Genomic DNA, 25,349 nt, shown 5'->3' with positions numbered 1-25,349 from the left:
TTGTTTTATGATAGTTTTCAGACGCATCCGGCCTAAAACATAATTTAAAAAACCATTCAAATGAATGGCAAAGAGGCGCTGTGTTGTGAGACAAAATAGTCCCCAAAGAATTTTTTCTTATCATTTCTTATCACTACTTTACCATTGTCCTCTCACCACCACTATAAATAAATCAGAGTGTGTAAGTTCTTCTACATTTCCACCATTTCACATCAAACCACTCAACCATTGAATTTTGCAGAATTTTTTGGGTGGAATTACATGCTGACAGAATTCTTCTTTAAGTAAAGACCCATAGTGTTTGGGTTTTATAAATGCTAGGGCCTCTTTTGTGGACCCAGGCTTTGTGTGTTAATAAGAGGAGTTTGAATATGATGGCTCTTCAGTCCTGGTTAAATGGTCCATTAACTCACCTGGGATCTTACTTAGATTGTCGCCTGTGACTTTTCAGCTCATGGTGTTGTATACGTGTGAGAGAGACACTTCTGGAGCATATGCTTACGTGCATTTATGAACATGATGCTCTCCACCCAGGTCATTTGGAGAGGTATTTTACGGGGTGGAGAGGATGTGCCAACCCAAAAAAAGTTAAACATCTCAGCTGGTCTCCAACATGCTTGTTTTTCAATATTGCTCCATCAGCGTTCTGCTCCAGTCATATGCTCTGGAGTCACAGCACGGTACTTTCGTATTCCTCAGAAACGCTGATGTTTCTTTGTAACCAAATCTTGGCCTGATGTGCCTGATCCTGTAGCATTACAGGAACTCATCTGCGTCAGATAAGGCTGCTTATAAACGGATCTCGGGCCAGTTTTAGTTGCCCTGCATGTAGGAAAATGGTACAGATGTTAGTTGAGGAACTGCTTGTAGCTCAACATGAGACTGTCATGCAGGATGGACTTTCAGCCCCAGCAGGAAACTGGCCATTATGAATGGCCATTTCCTTTTTTGCAGACAGTCACGCGCCTGGCCTAAAAAATCATCCTCTCTTCATATGACACAGATATTACAAAAAAAAAAAAATAAAGATCCGGAACAGGGTATTTCTCAGGATGTTAAACCAGCCCTGATCAGATGACACAAGTTTTATGGAGGCATTTTAGGACATTCAGCACTGGCTTTTGAAGTTTTATTGCATTGTCCTACTGCAGTTTCAGAACGCTGTTTACATTTACAGATTTTATTTTTTGAAGATGAAATGTTATTCTATGATTGCAGCGCAATAAAATGATATCACTTGAACTTAATGGTCCACTGTCCACACATGAAAACACATCACCTTTTGTCAGAATTCACAGAGTTGTTCAGATTTGATGACTTTTTAATTGTTCATATATATATAGGGAGGTGGGGTCTGCGACCTACAAGGAGATTTCTGAGGAAGGGATAATCCCCATCCCCCAACATACAGTACTGTGCATAATTCTTAGGCACCCATAACACATTTTCAAAATCTGTTTATTTGCTCAGAAAAGTATTAATATTTGAATAAACAATGTATAGAATATTATATTATTATAAATATCAATTAATAATTATATATATATATATATGTTTGTTTAACCATTTTCAAGCCTCTGGTTTGACCAATCAGTGCTTCAGTAAATTGTGCTCATGATGTGGTTGATGATATTAACAAGTCTCTGTGGCGGCCGTGAAGGTGTCAAGGAAAAATATGGATCCAAGAAATTCTTTTTACTTTTTATTGTTTTTATGTTTATTTGAATTATGAATACGACTTTATTCTAATGTATATTGTGATAAACTCACTGCTGAGGTAAACTGTTTAAAAATTAGCTTAGATGCCTAAAGTTTTCACACAGTACTGTATTTCACAGTCATCATTCAGCTAATCCATACAGTAATTTTTACTTCCATCAGTCAATCAAAACTACTGTATTTACACTGGTTTACATCAGATCCTACAGCAGCAAATTGATCTGGAAGTAAATTTCATTTATTCTCATTTTTCCCTTATAAAAAAAGTCCCATATAACGTTTGAGGTCTGTAAAAACCGTGTTTATTTAAATGTGAAATGCATGTGTGTTTTTTTTTCTGTGTTACTTTGCGAAATTCTACACTTTAACTGTCTTAACTTACTACAGTTCCATTCACCTGCAAAAGCAACATAGTTCATGCAAAGCTGTGAAGTTTGTTTATACATTCACATATTCAGGTTTCTTTTTTTTTTCACTAGCAGTAAAGCAGAGGGTGCCAAATGGTTAATATGTACAAGTTAATATTGTTTGCTACCAAGACAGTCATCTACCACTTGTTTGTCTGAAATTGTTGGCTGCTTTCAATAGAACACATTCATTACTATGGACTACCACTGGCAAATATTGGTACAGTAATATAGCCACAAGCAGTCAAAGCACAGTTTGCCAATATTGAACGATAAGGATACTTATGAGCCAGTATAGGCCTTTGTGCAGATAGAAGGGCAGTCAGTTTTTAGAATGATGCCCATTTATAGTGATTGTTTATGAAGGTTCTTGTAAAGTGTAAATACTAGTAAATAATACTATATTATTATATTATAGTTTTATATATATTGAAGATATTATCTACACTCAAAAACAAGAGTAGGGGTAAAAATAAGAAATGGGATTGGGCACTGCAATGTAGAGAATTTTCTCACTGCAATGTAGAGAAACTCCTTCTTTTGAGATGAGATTCATTGAAAGAATGGAAACCAAAGCATCTGAAAATCTTCGATCACTGAATGACTGTAAAGTAAAACTGAAAAACAAAAATCGCCAAAAATTAGACGTACATGATTTTCTTTGGACAGCAATGATTGTCATGTCTCTCCAGTGACCAAATGTGATCAGATTTTGTGACTGGAAGACGAGTACTGTGCACATTTAGTGTGTTTAGTCTCTTGATGCATTTGTTGTTAGAATCAGATCGCAGGACACATGATAAGACCATGTGAGGCCTGTGTTTTTAAATAGCTTTCTTGTGAAATTTCTGTCTTCAGTGTTCTAAAACTGCTGGCTCATCTCATCTTGTCAAATGAGTTTGAACTGGGATTTATTTAGGTAGAATGTCTTGATTCCAGAAATAGCCAATTCAGATCATACATGCTTTTTTTATGGACCCAAATATAGAACCTTTTAAAGTGCAACTGAACTGTTTAAAGCCAAAGCTGAACAGACTTCTTCAGCTGCATCTCCATTTATTCCTCTAGTGAAGGTCTGGGGACAACAGTCTGATGGACTGAACAATGCAGGAGTTTCATTTTCACAGAATAAAGCTTGAGCTTCTTAAAGTTTCCTGCGATACTCGCTAATAATTCTGCCCTGCGTTCTTTTTCTATGTTAATAACACATCAAACATGTACAACACTTTTTTTTTCCATATAAATAGATGCAGCTAAAACAAAATGATATATTCTTTTTGCAGGCCCAGGTTTAAGTGGACAAAGTTTCTTTTCTTTTTTTTTTCTTTTTTTTTAATTAAAGTACATACTGCCCAGAGTTATGCACTTTTGGTTTTGTTTATAGTTGCATTTATATAATGTATTGTGCATTTCTTGTATTCCTCTTTGGTTTCTGTTGGTTCTGCTTTTGTACTAAATGTCCCAACTGGGTCATTCAGAGGAAGTCCTGAAAAAAAAAGTCCCTTTTGCTTTCCTGTTGATGGAATATGTCCCCCAAAAAAGCACTAATGTGACTAACAAAGCTTCTGAGAAACCATTCAGTGTAATCACTACCTTATCCTTTCATTTCTTGTTAGTGGTTTTAGCATTTTCCCTTTATAGGCCTGGCACTCGATCTGTACTGCCATGAAAGACGGCTATATGGTCAAGATGTCTTCTCTTGGAAAAAAGTGGGCTATACATTTATTCCTGCTAACTAGGGGCCTCTTCATGCATGGCCACAAGCAGTGTAGATGCCAGCATCTGTTTTAAGATTTGACTAAACCAAGTTTAAGCAGTTGTAAAATACTTGCTATGCTCGCATGTGATCACACACATCAGTTGAGGTCTGTATTTATATACTGTATGGAAGAATGAATAATCTTTCTTTGTTACCACCCGACTGTTAACAAATTAAATTGCTTGGCAAGTCTTGTGCAATTATTATATATAATACTTAAAATTAAAGGTGGACAACATCGCAGTATTTTATCAGCATCGGCATCAATTTTGGTATCGTGATAAACAATGGATATCGTCAGTACTTAAAGAACCCTGAACAACTGCATGTTTCATTCCAAATCCTGCATTATTAGCCTTGGTTAACTGGATTTAGTGCAGCACAGGATGTAAAATAAAAATCATTCTGTTAAAAGTCTTTTATTGCAGTTTTTAAATGTGGCATTATTAGTGTATTGTGATTGTCAAAATATCCTGAAATATATCATGTATTGTGAAAGTACTGTGTATTGTGTAGTATCGTGAGTGTGTAAGTATTCTGCCTCATCACCCACCCCTAATTAAAATCACAGCCAATTACACAGTGGTTAGACTTTTATACTCTTTTATACTATATATACGACTATACTTTCATAGTTTAAGTCTCAGGTGCATTCCTGTGCATTCTTTTGCTTGCTCAAGGTGGTAGTTAAAAAAATTAGATCTATTTCTTGTCATTTAAAATATATGCAGCATATAGAGTTTTTCTTTTGTTTTTATTGTGTTTCTTAATAAGAAATATGAGTTAAAACAAAGATTGAACTGTTTGTAACCTGTGTAGAGAAGGGGTAAACACTTTTGGCCTTCACAATTGTTTGATCTTCAGGATTTAAACAAGTGAAACTCTTCCCAGATCAGTGTGAGAGCAGCCTCTTCAGTGTGTGCATTCAAGCCTGAAAGTAGCTGGAGGAGACAGATACTGCAACCAGGCTCTGCAATTAGGAGCTTTAAAAACAAGGATGCTGAAAATGATAGTCAGGAGGGACTGTGGCGCATGTTTGTGAGGGAAGGTTTTGTGGGCAAAGGGAGTGACGGGATTTGCTGAAGTGCTGCTTGCTTTTGAGGCACACATTAAAAAGGTGACCCGGCTATAATTATGCTCATATATAATTTGTAGGAGAGTCCATAATGGTATAATTTTCTTAAGTATTCTACAATTAAAGCCTAATCTGATGTGTGAACCCATTAAATCAATTGGTCTCAGTGTTTATGTATTTAATAAGCAACAGACATATAAGAAGTGGTGAGTGCTTTATAGTTGGAGTACTGAGAAAACATGACATGAGTGCAGACTGTTTAAAGATGCTGTGTAAAGGCCATACTTGGCCTATAAATAAATCAATATATAAATCTACATATACACACATACATTAAATGGACATAAAGATCTTTGTTTAGAATCTCAGATGTGGGGAGTTGTATAGTTTTGCACTGATGTAAATGGATTTATTGGGCCAAAAAATGGTTACTTTTAACATGGAACACCAACTTTATGAATTAAGGTGCTCATGTAACCCAGTTATTTTGATCAAAACAATACAGATCAATCTTTAACCCTATTGCATTAATGTTGTCATGTCTTTCTGCAGCCTGCTAGTGGCCATTCTGTTGGTGAAATGGAAACTGGTTCGATTATTTTAAATTAATAATCAAATTTTTTCCAGTAACTGTGAACTAGGACTTAGAATTGGGCTGCTACCGAGCAATAATGAGTGAAAGGGGAGGGGTTAAAAACCCCCTTCTGTGAAAACAATCCACATCTTTACAAAGACAACAAAGAGAAAAAACAGCTTTTTTGGAAAATAAAGGCTTGAAGCAATGGCCCAATGACAAGCTGGAAAACTGCAGAGGGTAAACAAATACACACGCATCAAACACAATCTTTGTCATTCACACTGCAAACTGGACAACATGAGACTAACTCTGTGTAATATCTGTAGAATTTTGTTGTGATCGGTGAGATTTTCCAGTCTGTAGGCCTGTGAGCAGCTCCAGAGCACAGCCACTGTGTATGAATGTCCATCATATGTGAGCTGTAGCAGTCACTGCTGCATCACTTGTCACAAAAAGGTGTTCAGTTTGGGGTGAAAAGAGCTGTCTGGCTCATGGGATGGAGCGATACTGGAGCTGTTTGAGTGAAAGAGAGCACTGACGCTCCGAGCAAAATCACAGAACTTTCCCTACGCACCACTCACACGCTCTGATTTACATATGTTGACCTGCTTGCTCACCTACGAAGATGAAAATCCAGTTCACATTTACTATTCCAAGGGATCTCATCCAAAAAAGAATGAAAATGAAAAAAGCATTTTATGGCTACCAAAATAATCACCGTACCTGTGTTTTGTGTGGTAGAAAGCTGAGGAACCCAGCTTTCCATTTTGAAATTCTGAAGTGGTGATGAACTGCTCTGAAACTCTCACCACTCTCTGGTTTCCTTACAAGTGTTTCCCACCAATACCACACCGCTCAGATGTAATGTATACTGTCATGTATATAGTACCCTCAGGCCTGCTGGAGGAACTAGCATGTTCTCACTAGGATAATGTTATTGATATGGGAGAGGAAGGGCTATTGTATGTCTTTATTTAACTGACCCCAACTTCTCTTAAATTATCTTTGGGATGGGTGTTAGTGCGCATGTGTCTGTAAAGGTACAGGGTGGTTTGGGTGGATGTGAGAGTAGAACATGAGATCTTAAGGGTTAGAGAGGCAGGGGATTTCCTCAGAGCTTGTGTTTGAGTGTCTGTGTCACTGACCCTGCAGTCTACGGCCTTTCACCTCAGACTCAAGAGTGCTGCAATGAATGAACAACCCTCTCTTTCTCTCTCTCTCTCGCTCGCTCGCACTCCCTCACTCACTCACACTGCAACATGATGAATTTACACATGCCCATACAACAGGTGCCTGCTGCTCCACTCTAGCCTCATGTCCTTTAAGCTTCTCTACTACTACAGTTGCACAATCTTATCTTGTTAATGAATCATTATTACAATATTGTCAGTGGCAAACTACAGACACTACAGCTAGGCCTTCAGTTTGAGCCATAAATGTCAAAACTAGGCAAAAAAACACCTCTGCTCTGAGGCTGGTTTCAGTTAGCACCCTTATGTGAAAAGCTAACAGTGATTTTCACATGAGTGTTTTTATCTTTCTAGATTAAAGCTGAGCAGTTGAAGCTTGTAAACATATTTTACGTCCTAACAGTTTTACAGTGATCGCCTCAGAGCCCTGGCATAGACCTGCTACCGTTTCCCATCTGCCAACATAGTATTGTTCAGGATATCACTCGCATTCTGTGTCATATCTAGGACATCCAGAAAACGTAGAGGAACATTCTTTTTCCTCGCAAAGTTGGTCGCTCCTGTTGGGAATCAAAAACTGATTGGTTGATTCTACTGTTCCATCCTAATTATGATGGTGCTTAATAGTTAGGACAACAATTCAGCTACTAAAGGCCTCACCAGTGAGACGGCTTGCTTAGCTATATCTACCTGGAAGGAAACAAATTAGATTGTATAATTGTCTTTTGGGCGTTTAACCCTTTTGTTTCCATCAATTGAACTAAAAATTGTAGGCGTGTTTTTTTTTTCCAGTGGTTATTAAAGGCTTTCAGGCCTCCAAAGGGTTGCCCGTTGGATACTTTGCACTAGATTACTTTACAATATGCAATCAAACCATTTAACCAGTTAGTATTTTAGTACCTAAAGACATAGTCTTATTAGTACCTAAAGAAATAGTCTTATTTGCATCAGTGAGCCAATAAGCAGATTGTTTCAACATCTAAACTACTGATTGGCTGCTAAACATTTGACTTGCATAGGCAGTCTGTTAAACAATATAAGGAAACAAAAAAGTGATGTTCAGGTTATAACTGTAAAGTCTTTAGAGGATCGAAGGAACAAGATGTATTAAGTACATGGGCCATAATGCAAATGTGAGTCATAGCAGCCCCAACTGACCAATTGAAAAGTATTCCCTTCCCAGAATAGTGTGTAAGATGAGACACCTGTCCACCAAATTGCAAGCTGTGGAAGCCTGTGTTATGTACACATCACCTCCATCAACTTAATTCAAACAAAATGTATATGTTCACTTACAGCATTACATGTCAGTCAGGTTTGGATAAGACTGGAAATCAGTAAAGAGCAGGTAAAGGTGTGTCCTCTGAGTTTATATATCACTCTGTCCTCTGATTTTAATACATCACTGTGCCTATTGCAGTAGCAATATAATATGTACAAGACTAGTATTAAGTTGATCATGTGCAATCCTGTTCCATATTTATACTAATGCTCTACACAGCATACAGTGCATTATAGCATTCAGACCTGAGAGCTAATCACAGTCTGTGAGATTTCTTGAAAGTGAAAGGCGTTGTCTAAGAATAGTTACAATAAGTGAGCTGAGAGCTGAGAGCCGTCACTGGAAGGTGACACTGAGTATTCTTAGCACAGGATTAGCATAGGATATTAATCTTAACTATTTTTTAAGTCATGAAAAGATAAAGTGCTGGAGTGCCAGCCTCAATTTCTCTCCATCTCTTTCTCCCTCTCTCTCTCCATCTGTCTCTCTCCTCTCCCTCAGTCTTTGACTCTTTCTCTCTCAACATCTTTCATCGCTCTCCCTCCTCGCTCCCCTTCTTTCAGTCTTTGACTCTCCCATGCTCTCCATCATTCTCCCTCTTCTCTTTTTTTCCTCATTTCTCTCTCTCTGCCTCACTCTTTCTCTTTTTCCCTTCTCTCTCTATCTCTCTCTGTCTCTATCTTGCTGAAGGTTTTATATCAAAGGCTTTGCACTGAGCTATAAAGCTTTTTAATTCACTGCAGCACGCTTTTGCCAACCAGTCTCCAACGAGAAACAGGTGGTCCTGAGTGTGTGTGTTTGTGTGTAAGAGAGAAAGTGTGTGTGTGTCTCTTGTTCCCAGGCTCTGTGAATGCAGGGCTCAGGGACATTCACAGTGGAATGTTTGGGGATCTCCCTGGCACTATAAGAACGCCTCTGTTCTAGAAGCTTCTTTCTGTGTGGTTGTGAGGGGTGGGGGTAATTCAGTGGCCCCCTGCAGTTTTCTGTGTGCCCCATCTCTCCCCTACTCTCCCCCTTTCTATAGTAGTATACTTGTGGTGACTGGCTGTGATGCACAAATGTTGGTATCATTACATACTGATACTTTCACCTCCTCTGACCGTGTTACTGTAATATTGTGTACGAAAGAGAACAGTTAACCTCTCCGTGCTTTGGTGTGCTCTCTTTATCGCATCCGTTGCTGGGCTGGGCAAGCTTTACAGAAGGTTTTTGTTTGTTTGTTTGTTTGTTTGTTTGTTTGTTTTTTTAAAGCAACAAGTCTAAGATGCTATATCAAGCTAACAGCAGCATGCAGACAAATGATTGTTGTTACAGCTTGAGTTATATGGTCACAGTCCAGCACATTAGTGTACCATTAAGATTTTTGTCTAGTATTCAATGAACAGAACAGTGGTTTAGAACACAGCTCATCCTATCAGATCTCAGATCTAAACTATCCTTTTTTATAGTCTGCAATAAACAAACTTGGTTTGATTAATTGCAGACTTACAGAGGTCCTCAATTGTGTGTATTTTTAACATAAGCAAATTATGAAAAAGTTTCTTCAAAAAATTATCGATCAAATTCAAACCAGATTAACCCATAGAAGCTGAAAACAATAATGTAATTTTAAATAAAATATTTCTCCGACAAACAAAGAAATCGTGGAATGCTGTGGATTCTAAGAGCCTTTTTACATCTTGTATTAGCTTGTGTTTTCGCTGATCAGATCACGTCCACATATCACTCGTGCACATTTGAGCAGCTTATGATCGTAGTAGTCAGACCACATTCGAGGGTGGTCTGAAACAGCTCTTGACCACATTAATATTTGCATGTAAACAGAACACATTATCTGTATACAGTTAGGTGAGCGCACGTGTCTGCCAAGAACTCACTACACTGTAAAAAAAAAAAAATTATGTAAAAATGAGAGAACACTATTTTAAGGCAACATGCATTAAGGTTTTGAGTGTTTTCAACAGCTGCTTTTGTAACTTACTAGTGTTCTTACTCATTTTCATTTGTTTAAATTTTGATTTGTTTCATTATCCAGTGTTAGGTTGGCAATAAAACTGAAATTTATCAGAGAAAAACACTCATATCAACAGAAACCTGTATCACAGAATTTGCCAGACACTCTTATCCAGAATGGTTCTGGTTTAATTGCTTTATAGAGGTAAGCTAATGTAGCATTAGGAATCTTACTTACTGGTATAGATAGCATTGTGCTTGCCTGGGCAAGGAATGAAAGCCCACTCTGCAGGCCCTCCACCCAACAGACTGAGGGTCAGTTCTCTGCTTGGGACAAAACCAAGAGTCCTTAGATAAAACTCTTAATGCTGAGTTACTTATCTCAGTAACATGGTTAGACTGGACATCATTCTGATTGATGGTGTCTTCTAACGGACATTGCAACAGAAAAAAATGTTGTTTCAGCAGCCTAATGTGGGAAGAACACAAGTTGATTAAACAAGTTAACATTAGAAAGAACGACTACAAAATCCTCTGTTAAGAAAACTCCGTCTTAATGCATCATGTTGCCTTGAACTTTTGAGCTCTCCCAGAAGTTTCTTTTTTTTTTTTTTTTTTTTTTTTTTTTTTTTTAAACAGTGTATGAGGTGAGAAGTGAAACAAGGAAGCAAAAGATGTGACATTAGTTATCCCCAAACTTTCTCTCACTCCAAGCTTGTTGGCTTGTATTGTAATGGGGGGTAGATGAACAAAAGTAAAACAGAAATGATGTATGCAAAAATAAACTCAGATCTCATCTGGTCACATTCGGGGACACATTTTAGCAGCAAGTGTTAATGGAATCTGGCCAGTTTATATCCAAAAACAATGAAACACCCCTTTACACATTAATGCAAGGTGTAATTAGGCTCTTGACATTCATTCATTACCCTATTAGTGTCCATAAATAGAATAGGAGATAATATATATATATATATATATATATATATATATATATATATATATATATATATATATATATATAATTTTATTTTATTTTATTTTTTGATTGGGTGATTTGAATTTGATACCGTTTTCTTGTCTTATTTTGCTGTAAGGAAACTCATTCTTTAACTTTTTTCATGTTTATTCGTTGAAATTGCACATATATGGTATAGCAAAACAGTAAATTTTTTTTTTTTTTTAATATTTTTGTTTGTTTGTTTTTTTTATTATTAAACATTTGAAGTACAAAGTTTCGTACAGGTACAATGAACAGTGCTTTGAAAGGAAATATGAACAGAGAAATAAAGAAACATGGGACTATAAGTAAATAATAATACATTAGTGTAAGGCAAATAAAGACACTGGAGCAAATATTTTAAAACAAAAGGAATTTGGAAACATCGGAGGTTTTGTTTTTAGCACATTTAGATTTGAGATATCTCAGTGAGGAGTAATAAAGTTTGAATTCAGCCAAGAAAAGATCAAAACAAGGGGCAGAGTCTCTCCACTTACAACAATGAATATGATATTTAGTAAGCAAGAAAACAGTGTTTTCTTGCTACATCAGATGTTTTGTTGTCAAGTGATAACATTTTGTCATGGACCTTATTTGTCTTTTGGGTGCTTCCGGTTTTGCATTCTCTCTGTCTCCATTTGTATGTCTGTGTGCAGTCTTGAGTGTCAGTATTGCCTCCATACTGTAGATGGCGTCTTTGCTCCGCCCCTTCAAAACCTGGGCTGTGTCCTGATTGGCCGCTGATTATTAACCCTCTCTGAGGGAGGAGAATGACATGTAGCAGTACTTGGCCTTGTGCCCCACCCCCTCCCTTCTCTCTCTCTCTCTCTCTCTCACAAATCTCCAGCAGGACGATTACTGTGTGCAACTCCTGTGTGTGAGTGTGAGAGAGTTAAGAGTATTTGCATGTTAAGAGCTTAAACCCCACACGCACACACACACACACACACGCCACACTACTGCGTCTGGCAGTTTTCATGGCTGCCCTCAGGCAGGCATACCTGTAGATGAGTGTGTGTGTGTGTGTGTGTGTGCCTGTGTGTGAACAGTGGGGGTGTAACCTGAAGCTGGCCGAGTTTGTCCATCCGCATATGTGTGTGAGCTAGACGGCATGGGCTTGTGTGAAGCGCGTAGACGGACTGTGTGTGTTCCTCGGTGTTTAGCTGCTTATGAGGGCTGACTGGAGCTCCACAGATAGGGGCACCTGAAGAGCGGCGTGAGCGTCCCAGGACGGTGGTGATGGCTCTAAACAGAGTGTCCCTGCTCTGCCAGGACATCACTCGACTATGGCTACAGCTCAAAGTGATGACAGGTAGGAGACAGAGAAACTAGACTAAACCTTTAGTACTCATTTATTAAAAGACTGGAATCCTACAATTGACTTCTGCATTTTGCTTAATTTATGTATTGTTTTATGTACCAAAAACAGCCCTTATTCATGTGTATATGACAGTTTTACATCTTGTCACTTACAGTTAAACAGGCCGTCCAGTAAGTCTGACTATCCAATAAGTCTTTAAGACTGATATATGTAAGTAATGTCAGTTCTGATTGGCTGCCTTGTATTGTGCCTCATCCAAAAAAGCAATCTGGGATAAAACACTCCTTTTAACTTCAAAATGAGTGGGCGGGGCTAAGGTCCTGTAGGTAAACGTCTTGGTTTTTGTTACGTCACAGAAAAATGATGAATTCAAAGTGGGCTGTTTTTGCAGAAATAATGAAAGTAAGCAAGTACATAGTATCACTATTTTTAAATACATACATTATTACAGAAACCAATTATATTTAGCTTACTATTAATAACATTAGTGATCCCATACTTACTGAATTTTAGGACTCAAAAATCGTACAAATCTGAACTATTTCATAATTTAACATTTCCGTTTCTCTTCAAATTTTACCAAAGAAGACGTTTAGTGCACAGAACACTTTGGTTGCAGATTGACTTCGAAGAACTTTTTAATTCTTTTTTTTAAATAATATGAGGAAAGTTTAAAGCATCACTGCCAAAGTTCTATTTAGTTTTTAACCAAGACTTTGGTTAAAAGACTTTGGTCTCAGTCTGCCCATGAGGAGCTCAGGTGACCTATGTAGAACTTTGACCTTTAAATTCTTGGGAGATTATTTAGTAATTTAATCTTAATACATATAAGTTTGGAATTACTTAATTAGTTTGGAACTACTATGAAACTATACAGATTCAGTTAATGGTTTACCGCAAAGAAAGCATTAACCAGAAAGAACTGTGCAAATTCTCTCTGTATATTAGATGAAGTTAGTACATATAGAGGGGGTGTACAGAATATACAAGATGCTTAGATACTTCAGCAACACCTTGTGTTTTGAAGGTGCACTTGAATGTCATACTCATCTTTCTGACTGTGGAATTTGAAAGTTTGGTTTGGATCATAGCAAAGACTTCATTTGTTCGTTTTGATCTATTGTTCTCAGTTGAGTTGGGTTGCAGTCTGTCTGTTGATCGTAGGCAAATAAATGGTCAGAATGGAAGGGTGTGGTGTCTGTGTTTTATACTTGTGGATGTCATGTTTGTCATATCTTCATGTGCATTCATATGTTTCCTGGAAATTGTTCTATTGATTTGCATGTTATCTGTATGATCGCATTCTTTACTTTGGGCATTTCAGTGGTTACATTTGTGTTACTTTGTCAAATGTTACTTTTCCCAGTCCCTGTGAATATATGTATATGTTTTCTGTATATATCAAAATATAAATTAAACATATTGCACTCAGAATGTTTGTGTGCAAAATGTTGTTTTGCTTGCTTTTGTTTGTGTTTGTTTTTGAGCATGTACAATTTTGATAATTTTCCCATAATGCCAGTACTAAACTGTAAAGTAAGTTTAGTTGCCGTCTTTTTATTGTACTGTGAAACTGAATGTTTTCACCCTTTGCATTTAGCCTTGATCGCCACCTTAGCTTCACCTTTTATCATCCTGTAGAGATCTCTGTTTACACATGCTTGTCTCTTATTGGCCAGAATTTGTTTACTTTCAAATTTAGCCTCGTCTCCAAAGTCAACACGCTGTCCAGCAGACTGTTCTCTTTCTCTCTCCCTTGCTGTTGTTTGAGATGGTTGGGTCAGTTGACATTAGCGTGCATTAGTTCCTCTTTCTCCTATGACCATATGGTCCAGCTTTGGCCTCAACAAGGGTTTAAATTCCAACAGCCACTTTGGACTGGCACCAAAGGTGTCTTTTGGTTCCAGCTTGCTTTGCTATCATGAGCTTAAGCCTGAGAGCCAAGCTGTCAGTCACCGCACAGCCTCGACCGCGGCCTTGGCTCTGCCTTTGCAACATAGAATCACCATAGTTTCAAAATGGTAGTGCCACAGTGCTGACAAGTGGAGGCCCATCAGTTGGAATTTGCATGTTTTTAGCTTAGCAGTGGCTGTGCTTTCCATGTGCTTCCCTTGGCCTGTTGAGAGCTTTTCAACGGGGCTGAATTGTGTTAAGTAAAGCCTGCAGTGTGGCTGAAGGGTTTGCTTGTGAATATGCTAAAATGCTAGCATGTGACAATCTGAGGTAAATATATAGCATATTTCAGCATTTTTACTGTTTAAATATCAACACCTTGTAAACAGATAGTATTAAAACATCCCAATCAGAAAGTATTTCTTATAGTAATGAAAAATAAAAAAATCAGTGTTGGTGTTCATTTATTACATGTAACTAACATAGGAAGTTATTTTCATCCTGTGTGGGTTGATTTTGTGAATGACCGTTTGTGTTTTAAGCTTATTTACATTTACATTTATGGCATTTGGCCGACGCTCTTATCCAGAGTGACTTACAATTAGATCATTTTTAAATAGGTAGGCCAAGGTGGTGTTTGGAGTCTTGTCCAAGGACTCTTATTGGTATAGTGCAGGGTGTTTTGCCCAGGTGGGGATTGAACCCCAGTCTACAGTGTAGAAGGCAGAGGTGTTAACCACTACACTATCCCAACCACCAGCTTATGAGATTAACATGCCAACCAACCTTCAGAAATGATAACCTGGAGTCACACAAACTGAACCTGTGCAATTCTGCCTTTTTATATTTTGGATATTTCTGTATATATCATCACTTTATCATTCTCTCCTGTGCTTCGGCCCACACATTTAGTCAAAAACTCATTTCAGGACTACAATATAACTTGATACATGTGGTTTTTTTTATTTTTTGCTTCTGACTAGCAATATTAAGACATCTCCCTGACTGCACATTTGAATATTCAGTTAAATAAATGAAGACTGATGAGTTTGCCAATACATATATTTTAATAACCACCACCATCCCTTACATATACTGTAGGCAGCATAACTTGAATCCATGCACTGAATTTGAAATCCTTGCTTGTTATGAACAGTATGTGGGTTTTTTACCCCTCTGACTAGAGATCTTAAGAAACCTCCCTCACTGTGTATGCATGTCTGGCTGTGACGTGAGAAAGTAACAAACAGTAGCACGCTTTCTTCATGTTGTCGCGACAAACAAATTTTGCATTCAGTGAGCCGGCCAGCATAGTGACCCACTGCTGGAGCGTGAACGCATTGTTCCACTTTTTTGCCACACATAGAGTCCTGCATGTGAATTCTCAATACTATTCACACACTGTACCTGAACGTACTGTATTTGGACGTACTGTAGCTGTGAATCTACCTTAGAGAAGTTCCTGACTAACTACCTTATACTTGCTGAATATGTTCAGAATTTCTGGATTTTTTTTTTAATTCTTATAAATACTATGAAATGGCAAATATACAACCATGTATGTTCCGTGTCAGTAATTAAAAACACATCTTGCACCAGAAAATACTCGATCCAGCTTTCATTTAAATGTAATCACTTATTTAGCTTGCACATTTTTCTGTAGCACTAGTTTTAACACAAAAGAAAAGGCTGAGACGAGTGGGCCTGTGTCGACACAATCCACACCATGTACAGATAATGTATTATGTTGCATTATATATAAAAATAAAATGAAATTGGATGTGTGGAATACATAGTGGCTATTTGTGGTTGGAGTTGGAGGAGATTTGCAAACACATGCAAATCTCCTCATTGCACAGTATACACATGTACTTCTTTATGTGAGGGTTTCATGTGAATTGCCTGCAAGTACCTGTGTTTTTGAATTGTCCGACAAAAATTAAAGGCTTAAATCTGCAGAAACAACTCAGTATCAGATCAGGTGCTCAACTCCTTAAAATCCCAGTCTTATTGTGTTGAGACCCATTATTTGGTAGCTACATGGACTACAATTAAAGCTGGTTGAGTTGGTTTGGAAGTGTGTGTTAAAAGTTTGGACCTGCCAGTGGGTCCTGGCCATTCAAAGGGTAAATATTGTGTGGTTATATTTGTGGAGGTCTGATCTAAGGCCTCATCATTTTCTCTAATAACATGAATCCAAATTTGTTGCTGACACATGTTGTAAATGATCTTAATATGATCTTAATGTTCTATAGGTTTCAGACAATTTGTTGTGAAGCTGTAAAGATGTAGGAAGCTGTACAGCATCCAGAATGAACTTGTAATCAAATTAATGTGCAGAATGCATCATATTCATAGTAGTGACTAGCTACTTAGTCATTTTATAACTATAAATGGATCATTTGTATTTAAATAACAAGGGCTGGTTTTTCCATGCCATACTATTTTGCTGTCCCCAACTTCAGATAGTGAAAAAACATCAGTTTATGTTCCCATATCTAGTTAATATTTTAATCTACACTGTATAAGTTATTATTGAATAATGACTAATATGTAGTTTAATGTAAACGACTAACGAATAATTTGACGTGATTATGAATAGTGCTGTTTACTGTCACTGTTGTAACATTTGTATCTCTGGTCATTTTAGTCTGTTGTCTGTTTTGTCGGTCCATTAGTTATGAAATGTTCATGTAATGTTAACAGCAGCTGCCATTTTCAAACTCTGTGCAAAAAATAATATACTTTTTAAATATACAGTTAATAAGCACACATGTATTATTGAACTATGACCCACTGTCTTGCACATGACTCCTTGTCTTGCACACAAAGCAGAAAGTAAATATTGTAGTACATTATTATAGTGTTATTGGTGAATGAGTATAGATGAGACATGGGGAATGTAAGGCATTTGACCCAGTTATTAATATCCCACCAAACCCCCTTCTGCTTTTGTGTCTGTGTGTGTATGTCTGTGTCGTATCCCTATAGCATAGCAGATGGAGGCTCTATAAAACCAGTGATACACACACAGCTGCCAATATTTCCAGTTTGTTAGCAGTTGCTCAGGCTGATATTGGCGATATGGCGCTGGCCACATTTGCTTCTGGCAGTTGGTAGCGATATGTGTGTGTGCATTCCTGCCCATGCTGTACCAGACATTCACAGATGCTTAATGATCACCCACTGTGCTGCTGATGGACCACCCTGAACATTTTTGAAAAAGTCTAGTAAGAATCTTAAGCCCAAAAATCTGGTGTGTGTTAAGGTTACACAGCTAGTCAGCCAGTCATTCAAAAAAAGTAGTCTACTAGTCATCCCAATAAGAAAATAAATGAGTGTGCCTATATTTTGTTAGTAGCTTGCTAACAGGGCCTGGTTTTAGCAGTAGATGCTTCAGTTCATAGTGTGAGATTTTCAAGGCTGTCCGATGTAAACTGGGAACTACAATCGCCACAGCTTTTAGAATCGCCTCTCATGGAGAATTTAAACTGGCTCTGGCTTTCCATGCATCTGTGTATGATTTTTCAGTTTGATGAACCAAAAAAATGTTCAAGTTAAATGCTAGTAGCAAGCAGTTGTATCCCTACTCATATCCCTACCCAGTAAGCCTTCTGAATTGAGATACAGGCCTAGTAACGCTAGTGAGTAAATGAGATCCTTATGCATTTGCTAACTGCTATTCCAACAATAAAGGTTGTGTCTGTTCTCTCCTGCCTGGTCACTGCAGGTTTTACTGCCGCTGTGTTTCAGACACTGCCCTTGACTTGCTGACTGCTGCCACCAGTGCTCACTAGTGAATTTACTACTCAACTAGTCTAACGTTGCCTTCATACGGTCCTTGGAGGTGTTATTTACCACTTGCAGTCTTTGTATTCAAGTGCTTTGTAGTCAGAAACTAGTAAGTTAGCTGTTTTGCCTCATCTGTTTTGGGATCTTCCTAACATTTTTTTCACATTGTAAAAATGTACACAGTTCAGCTAGTTACAGATGTTAGAAAATGTTTATGGCTTGTTTTAGCTATATTGTGACCCATTGTTTTACTGACTGTGCTTCAAACGTTTGCTTTCAACCATATATAACCAATTTGAATGCAGGCAAGTGTATGAAGTGATTCTAATATGCTAGTCTTGTGCAATTTCACAGCTTTCAAATAATTAGTAGGACCAGAGGAAGCCGTAGGCTAAGGTTATAATAAAATAAAACATGAAGAATTCATCATATTTAAAAAGGAGATCCCAAGGAAGATAATAATGCTATAATATGCTATTATACATGTAATTATTTTTGTACATAAAAAGGTAGCAATAGGACAGATGATTCCAAACTTTTGAATGCTAGTCTAAGTCGGGAATTTGGATTTTCCGATAATTCCAGGCGCACATGCAGCCAACATTGCATGTCATAGGAAAGCCATGCTATACACAGTATTACATAGGCTGTGTAATAGAACAAGCACACACTCATGATCAGAACAGCTGTAGTGGTGTGTAAATAGCTCACCTGCCCCCTCCACCCCCCAGCACACTCACCTGTACTCTTTGTAGTTCGGACAAGCTGTAACACGATATAGTCTGAGCGGTCTTTAGCAACATACTGACATGTGATTAACCTGGACTGCTTGTGAGAACATGACCAAAACAACATAGTGATGTTCTGAATGATGTGCTTTTCCATGCTACAAATTATATGCATCTTTGTCATATGCATGCATGTTATTTTGGAAGTGACGCAGTTCTACGTATTATATGTTCTAGTAACGAGCACTTGCCTGTAAATAATGCAGACATTTGACACATTAGTAGAGAGTGCGAGTGAGAGAAAAGATGCTAGCCTTTTTTTCTTGTACCAGGAGACAGAAGCACAGCAAAGGTGAGAACTTTTGTACACTTAAAAAACTAAGGAATTTGTGTGGAATCTGTGTGGAAATTTCTTAGCAATCTTGCTCTTGAATGATTAGCCATTTTGATCAATTAGCCATTCTGGCACCTCAGTCAGGGCACCATCAGTGTCCTAGAAACAGCAGATTTTAGTCTTGGAGGATGGCTCATGCCTACACCCATCCGAGTCTCGCATTAAAAATGGAAGGGATTGTAAAGAAATAGGCCTACTCACTGCTCAGCTGAATAGCATTAGGGGCCAAGTGTGTAAGCTAGGCCTACTTTTCTTTGAATTTGTTTAGACGCTGCTTTCCAGGCGCCACTGAATCGCTCTGTGAATGCACGGCTGGAAGGCTTTGGCAAGCCGACCCAGCCATAGGCTGCAGCTCTGTGGCTCTCAGTCATGGTGAAAGCGGTTTTGTTTAGCACCCGAGGCGATGCTTCTCTGTTGATACACAATGCAAGAGCGAGGTGCTGACAGACTTGGCGACGAATAAGCCCTTGAGCCTTACGGTTGGCAGCAAATAAGGCCTGGCAGTTGTCTTAAGTTATAGCAAGGCGAACCATCAAAATGATGCAATTTTCCCCCCTTACCCCACATGTAGTCAATCAGCCAAGACTTGTTTAGTTTTCAGCTTTGCACTGTAGCTACAGTGCTAATACAAGTAACAGAAGCTAAAGGCTCACATACTTTTGTTAATTTTTTCTAGAAAGTAGGTTCACAGTTTGGGATTCTAGTAATAGAGTTCTACTAAAGAAACATGACTGTTTTTATGCTGTTGCATTGCTTACAGGGCAGTGGCTATAGGGACAGCTAGAGCAGCTGGACATAAATCTGCGTTTTAGCCACAGAGACCAAGGTTATTCAGCAACATCTTTAACACAGCAGTGGATGACAATGTTTGACAGTTTATACTCACTAATTAATAAGTGCTTATGAAAGATTAGAAAAGTCATGGACATATATTGACATTGACCTACTGTGATAGCTTGGCACAATTCTTGATATCATGGAGTAGTTGACATGCCCTGAGAAAAATGGAAAAATGACCAAAAGGTTAGTGCTGAATCAATTTGAGAACTTGTATTGTTACACCCATGCTGTCTAATCACTGTGCTATGATTGAATTTATTTTCCTAAGGGGCAATAATGACTATTTATTCATTATTCACTTAAAAGAAAAACAGCAGGCGCAGAAAGTAGAGATCACCCATCACATGACGTGTTCCTTCAGCATCAATAGGAGCCTTTAACTGAGACAGACCCTTTGGGCCAAATGAGGAAGAGTTGTCCATTTGTCTCGTTTGCATCTGGTCCTGTATTCAAACAAGAAGCTGGTTTAGTATTAGAATTTTCCCCCTGTTTATGGTGAGCTTAGAACCAAATAAATGCTCAGTTTAGATCTCTGCTGGTCTGCAATTCGTGTGAGAAAAGCTACTGTTCACTTTGTAAAGGCTATAACTGCTTTCTTGTTTATATCTCAGATGGTCTTTAAAAAAAAAAGTGCAGGATTTTTCCCTTACCTTAAAGATGGCCTATACACATTCCGTGTTCAGTTTTGTTTCTCGTGTTTTGCACTGGAGCTACAAGACTGATGTGGTTAACAAGTCTAGAAGCTTGTTTAGTAGCTTCATGAAAACTTGATACCTAAATGATACCTATATCATTGTACCCTTATGAGATGTTAAGTAACCCTGAAATAGACTTGCTCTAATTGTTTCTAACATTACAAGTCAAAAAGTACTAGCAGTCATCATGAAGCATAAACGCTGTCTGTGTTATGTCTCTATCACACTGTGTGTGTGTAAAATGTCCTTGATCCGTTAATCACAGTATTGTGGCCTTGGAAAGTAGAATATCTTCCATGACTATTCAAAGTACTAACCAACAGAGAGCTCTTAACCACAGGATAGGCTTGATGTTTGTCCTTTCTGGTCATGTGAGCTGCTGGTTACAGTCCAGCATCTTCTGTGAACTTAACCAGCTTAGAGTGGGTCAAGAGTTAGCGAAAGCGCATTAGTCCCAACAGCTGTTTCAAGAGTGTCTCACATGTGACTCGCTGTGGGTGAAGGCCTCAATCATTATAGCACGAGAAAAGCAATGAAACTTTATTTGCTACTTTGAATCCTAATGGTTTTATTGGTCTTTCAGTAGGGATGCTAGCTAGAGCTCTCACCTGTTCATCTCCAGCAATGCCCATGGTGAAGCACACTGTTAGTGTTAGTGATAATGATGGTTTCTACATGAGACTCTCGTGTTTTGAGTCTAAAACTTCCTTCCTTAATCTTGTACTGGAGCTAGGAGGCTAATGTAGCTAGTAAGTTTACACTCTACCAAATTAGAGTATTGTGCAAACTGTTTGGGTAAATCATCACAGACCATGTGGTGCTGAATTAGCTATTTGGTTTTTATTTGTTTTATAGAGAACAGAACAGTATGTCTAACAGTGTCAGAAACCTTGTAGCTACAAGCCTCGTAGCTCCAGAGCAGAACTAAATTAACTGTAATTGTTTAGCTATTACTCTCAAAGACACTGCGCTGTAGACCTCTTGAATGAGTAGTGACGTCATGCTGGAGTCTCAGGTGGAATTTCATCACTCTACCACCAAACATGGAGTTAGTGTGCTGTTATGAAATCTAATAGCAGGTTAGATAGCAACAGCATTTATCTCAAATCCTTCTGAAGGGTCTGACTACAGCAACCTGTTAATCAAATGGGAAACGGTCACTTTGTGTCATGGTAAATAGTCACTGCATGCCAAGACTTACCACAAATTGGCTAATGCTTTAAGTCCGAAGCTGTTAGCAAGTCTTTTTGTACTTTGGTAGATGGTAGATTTAGTTATATTTACAGTACAGTTATATTACAAGTACAGTTATGATGGATTTAAATGTTTGAGTGTTGTTAAATAATGAAGAGTCTGCTTTTTACTCACACTATACTCTTTTGCATTTACATCCTAATTACTTTATGTATAATAATAAGTAATCCTCATAATAATAATGTCATCATCCTCATAATAATAATAATCATAATCATAAAATGAAGAATATTTATAAAACACTTTTTAACTTTGAGTTTTAATAGGGGTGCAACAAAACGCATGTTCAGAAAAAGTAGCTTATGAAGCAGCTTCGCTGTGTGATTTACTCATACTTTCCAGGGCCTGACAGTTAACTGTCATTACCGGAATGCTTCAGATTGCCTTGAAAGAACAGATTAAAACCCATCAAAATGAGCAAAATAGTAACCTTCCTTTTTGTAGACATGTAAGATGGTAATTTATAAAAAAAGAAAGCTGAATACATCTGTTCCATCATATTCTAATGTCATACAGTACTAGTATTTAGGGAACAGGACTTTATTAGTGCAAGCTTGAGTATCATCTGATACCATGATATAATCAGAAAGCATTGTGATGCTGATATTTATTGATACCACTCAGCAATATTCCCACCAACTGAAAGTTGCTGTAGAAGCCAGAAGCTTAATTTTCAAGATGTGTTACTGAATTTAAGTTATACCTTCATTACAATAAAAAGAGCAGGTTTGTCATTGCATGCTATAACGACCCTCCTTTTTAGCAGTACTCTTGAGTCACCCACTTCTTGCACAGTAGTGATTTGTTGTGATTAGCAGTGTTTCATCATAAATTGCTCTATGTTTGTTGTTCTGCTGTTGCTGGCCAGAATTGCATAATCCATTCAGCCCTGCTGCTGGTCAGAGCTTCACCCAAAAGGCTTTAAAATGACCTGGCCTGTATCGCTGGATAATAAATGTGCATTATGACATTGTGTTTGTACACACTTTAAGCTGTTGCTGGTGTAAACTGGTGAGTGGGTGTGTGTGGGTGGGTTGGTGGGTGGATGGGTGGACAAAACCCAATGCAGTCTGTTCCTGAAATAATTGGCACTGAGCTTTAGGCTGATACAAAGCAACTACACTCTCGAATTATTGTTTTTTTTTTTTCTGTTTCACTCTTTTTGAGAGACAAATGTTGGGCTGGCCATGCACGTCTACTACTTTGCAGGATATACACAGTGTTACTGTGTTGGACCTCAGTGATTTTGTTGTTACTGTTGTGTTACATCAGTATTGATCCTGTGATTGGACCTGAGTAATCAAGGGCTATGATGACAGTTGTGTAAAATTGCTTTCAGTGTGGGTAGGTGTTTTTATGTATGTCTTGGGTAGTGTCACAGTGTGTTGGACCTCAGTGATAGCAATGATAATAACTGAATACATTGGTATTGGTGTAGGTGGGTGTCTGTACTTATATGTGAGGAGGTAGGGGGTTGATATTTTAATGTGTGACCTAGTTTCTGTCTGTAAACTCTCTCTTACGTTTCTGTCATCAAATGTAATACTCCAGGCCTTCATCCATTTCCAGCTAACTTATTAAAGTGTGTGTGTGTGTGTGTGTGTGTGTGTGTGTGTGTGTGTGTGTGAGAGGGGTGGCAGGAGGAGGGTTCATCTTTGATAGGTCATGTGTGTGTTCGCAGTGGCTAATGTTTGTGTGCTGTATTTACTCTGCAGCAGCTCTGTAACTTCCTCAAATCTGCACACATTTATACTAACACACGCACACGGTAGGTGTGTCTATTTGAAGTTCATCCACATGAATCCAGTGCACATCTGCTTCATCATTGCACACATGCAGTGCAACAGCAGTGTGTAAAGCTGCTTAGGCTAATCCATTTCTCTCTCTCAGGGCAGAAATCATAATACCATTTTTTCTCTCTCTCTCTCTCTCTCTCTCTCTCTCTCTCTCTCTCTCTCTCTCTCTCTCTCTCTCCCTCTCCCTCTCCCTCTCCCTCTCCCTCTCCCTCTCCCTCCCTCCCTCCCTCTCTCTCTCTCTCTCTCTCTCTCTCTCTCTCTCTCTCTCTCTCTCTCTCTCCCTCTCCCTCTCCCTCTCCCTCTCCCTCCCTCTCTCTCTCTCTCTCTCTCTCTCTCTCTCTCTCTCTCTCTCTCTCTCTCTCTCTCTCTCTCTCTCTCTCTCTCTCTCCCTTATCTCCTCTTTCCCCACTCCTCTGATCTCCCTCTTTCCTCCTCCTTCTTATTATAATGTCAGGCTTTTCCAGCCCACCATGGAGTAATTTGCAGTAATATCTGTAACTGCTGTTTGAGTTATTCTCTTGTCAGGTGGATAGGTGAATGAGCCTCAGGCATGAACCTTAGTATAACTGGGCTACATTGACATTACAAACCTTATTGATCTGTTCTGATTTATGGCTCAGATCTTTTTGTTGGACAGTTTAGTGCCATGTTTTTGATCTATGTATCTCATTAATGTGAACACGCCTCTGCCCTGAAACAACCTGCATATTTGCAATTTTTCTTGAGGGTAAAATTTGAATCAGATGTAATGCAGTCTTCTATTGTATGTTATTCATGCTACAATTCTCTCTCTATGCAGATGAGATCATGCAGCAGGAGAGCAGTCCACTCTGTGCCGCAGACATCGGCCCTGACCTCAGTAAAGGCTTTGCCTTCCTTTCAGGTGAGACCTCCTTTGTACCTTACCAGCTAACCACATATTAGAATTCACTCATGGAATCCACACTATCTCTACTGCCTATCTGTGACCACCTCAGGGAAGCACAGGGAAACGATGATAATAGGAAGAAGAACATCTACATGAACAGTGTAGCCACTGAGATCCAATTTGTAAGCAGCTACAACAACAGCAGTATTAACTTTAATCACCCATAAACAAAGTGATTACAAAGAAACAAAAAAGGTATGGAGATATCAATGTTTTGTGAGCAGATGACATCTGACACAGCACACACTCGCACTGTATGATGTGTATTTCTTATTGTGAGGTAGTAGAAAATAGGTGCTGATAATTAAAGGAAAGTTCTGGGTATGCGATGAGAAACTATTTTAACTTTCTTCGTTTTTAGCCGCTTAGCTCCATTTACTCCGATTCTTTGAGGACATACTCGTGGACACCCTCTGACATTTTGCAGTAGTGTTTTTGATATAATGACAGAAATAGGAAGTGGCCAGGCTTTTCATAAACTGGCTCTGTTGTATTCTTTCCTGTGAGGTAGAAGACAGTAAGAGCTAATAGAAAGAAGGGAAAAACAGAGGCAAGAAAAACCTAATGAAATTGACTTAGCGATGGCTGAGAGCTACATACACCCTACAGAACACACTTAAATTTGACATTTACTATAACACCATACTTGATTTTGTGCTCAAATGTGTGTCATTTTAGCATCAGTTAGCTGGAAACAAGTCTGTGCTGTGGTGTAGCAAGTTTGGCCTAATAACTACGCTCTTGCT

At 38.4% G+C, this 25,349-nt stretch overlaps 1 protein-coding gene across 10 annotated transcripts in view; it reads left to right on the top strand.

Annotated features, from left to right (window-relative positions):
• mcf2la (mcf.2 cell line derived transforming sequence-like a) overlaps positions 1–25,349 on the top strand; it is a 108,261-nt gene that overhangs the window by 29,379 nt on the left and 53,533 nt on the right. For 9 of the 10 annotated variants that reach the window (XM_037543512.1, XM_017699051.2, XM_037543519.1 and 6 more), the window contains exon 2: positions 24,475–24,558. In XM_037543512.1, the coding sequence (XP_037399409.1) occupies positions 24,475–24,558 (84 nt within the window). Of the gene's footprint in view, positions 1–11,846; positions 12,275–24,474; positions 24,559–25,349 lie in introns of those variants that run through there. The other variant, XM_037543513.1, reaches the window with a different exon arrangement.

This window comes from Pygocentrus nattereri, chromosome 12, assembly GCF_015220715.1.
Source record: "Pygocentrus nattereri isolate fPygNat1 chromosome 12, fPygNat1.pri, whole genome shotgun sequence".
Lineage (NCBI taxonomy): Eukaryota > Metazoa > Chordata > Actinopteri > Characiformes > Serrasalmidae > Pygocentrus > Pygocentrus nattereri.
The sequence above is the reverse complement of the archived record's forward strand: the minus strand, read 5'-3'. Positions and strand labels throughout refer to the sequence as shown.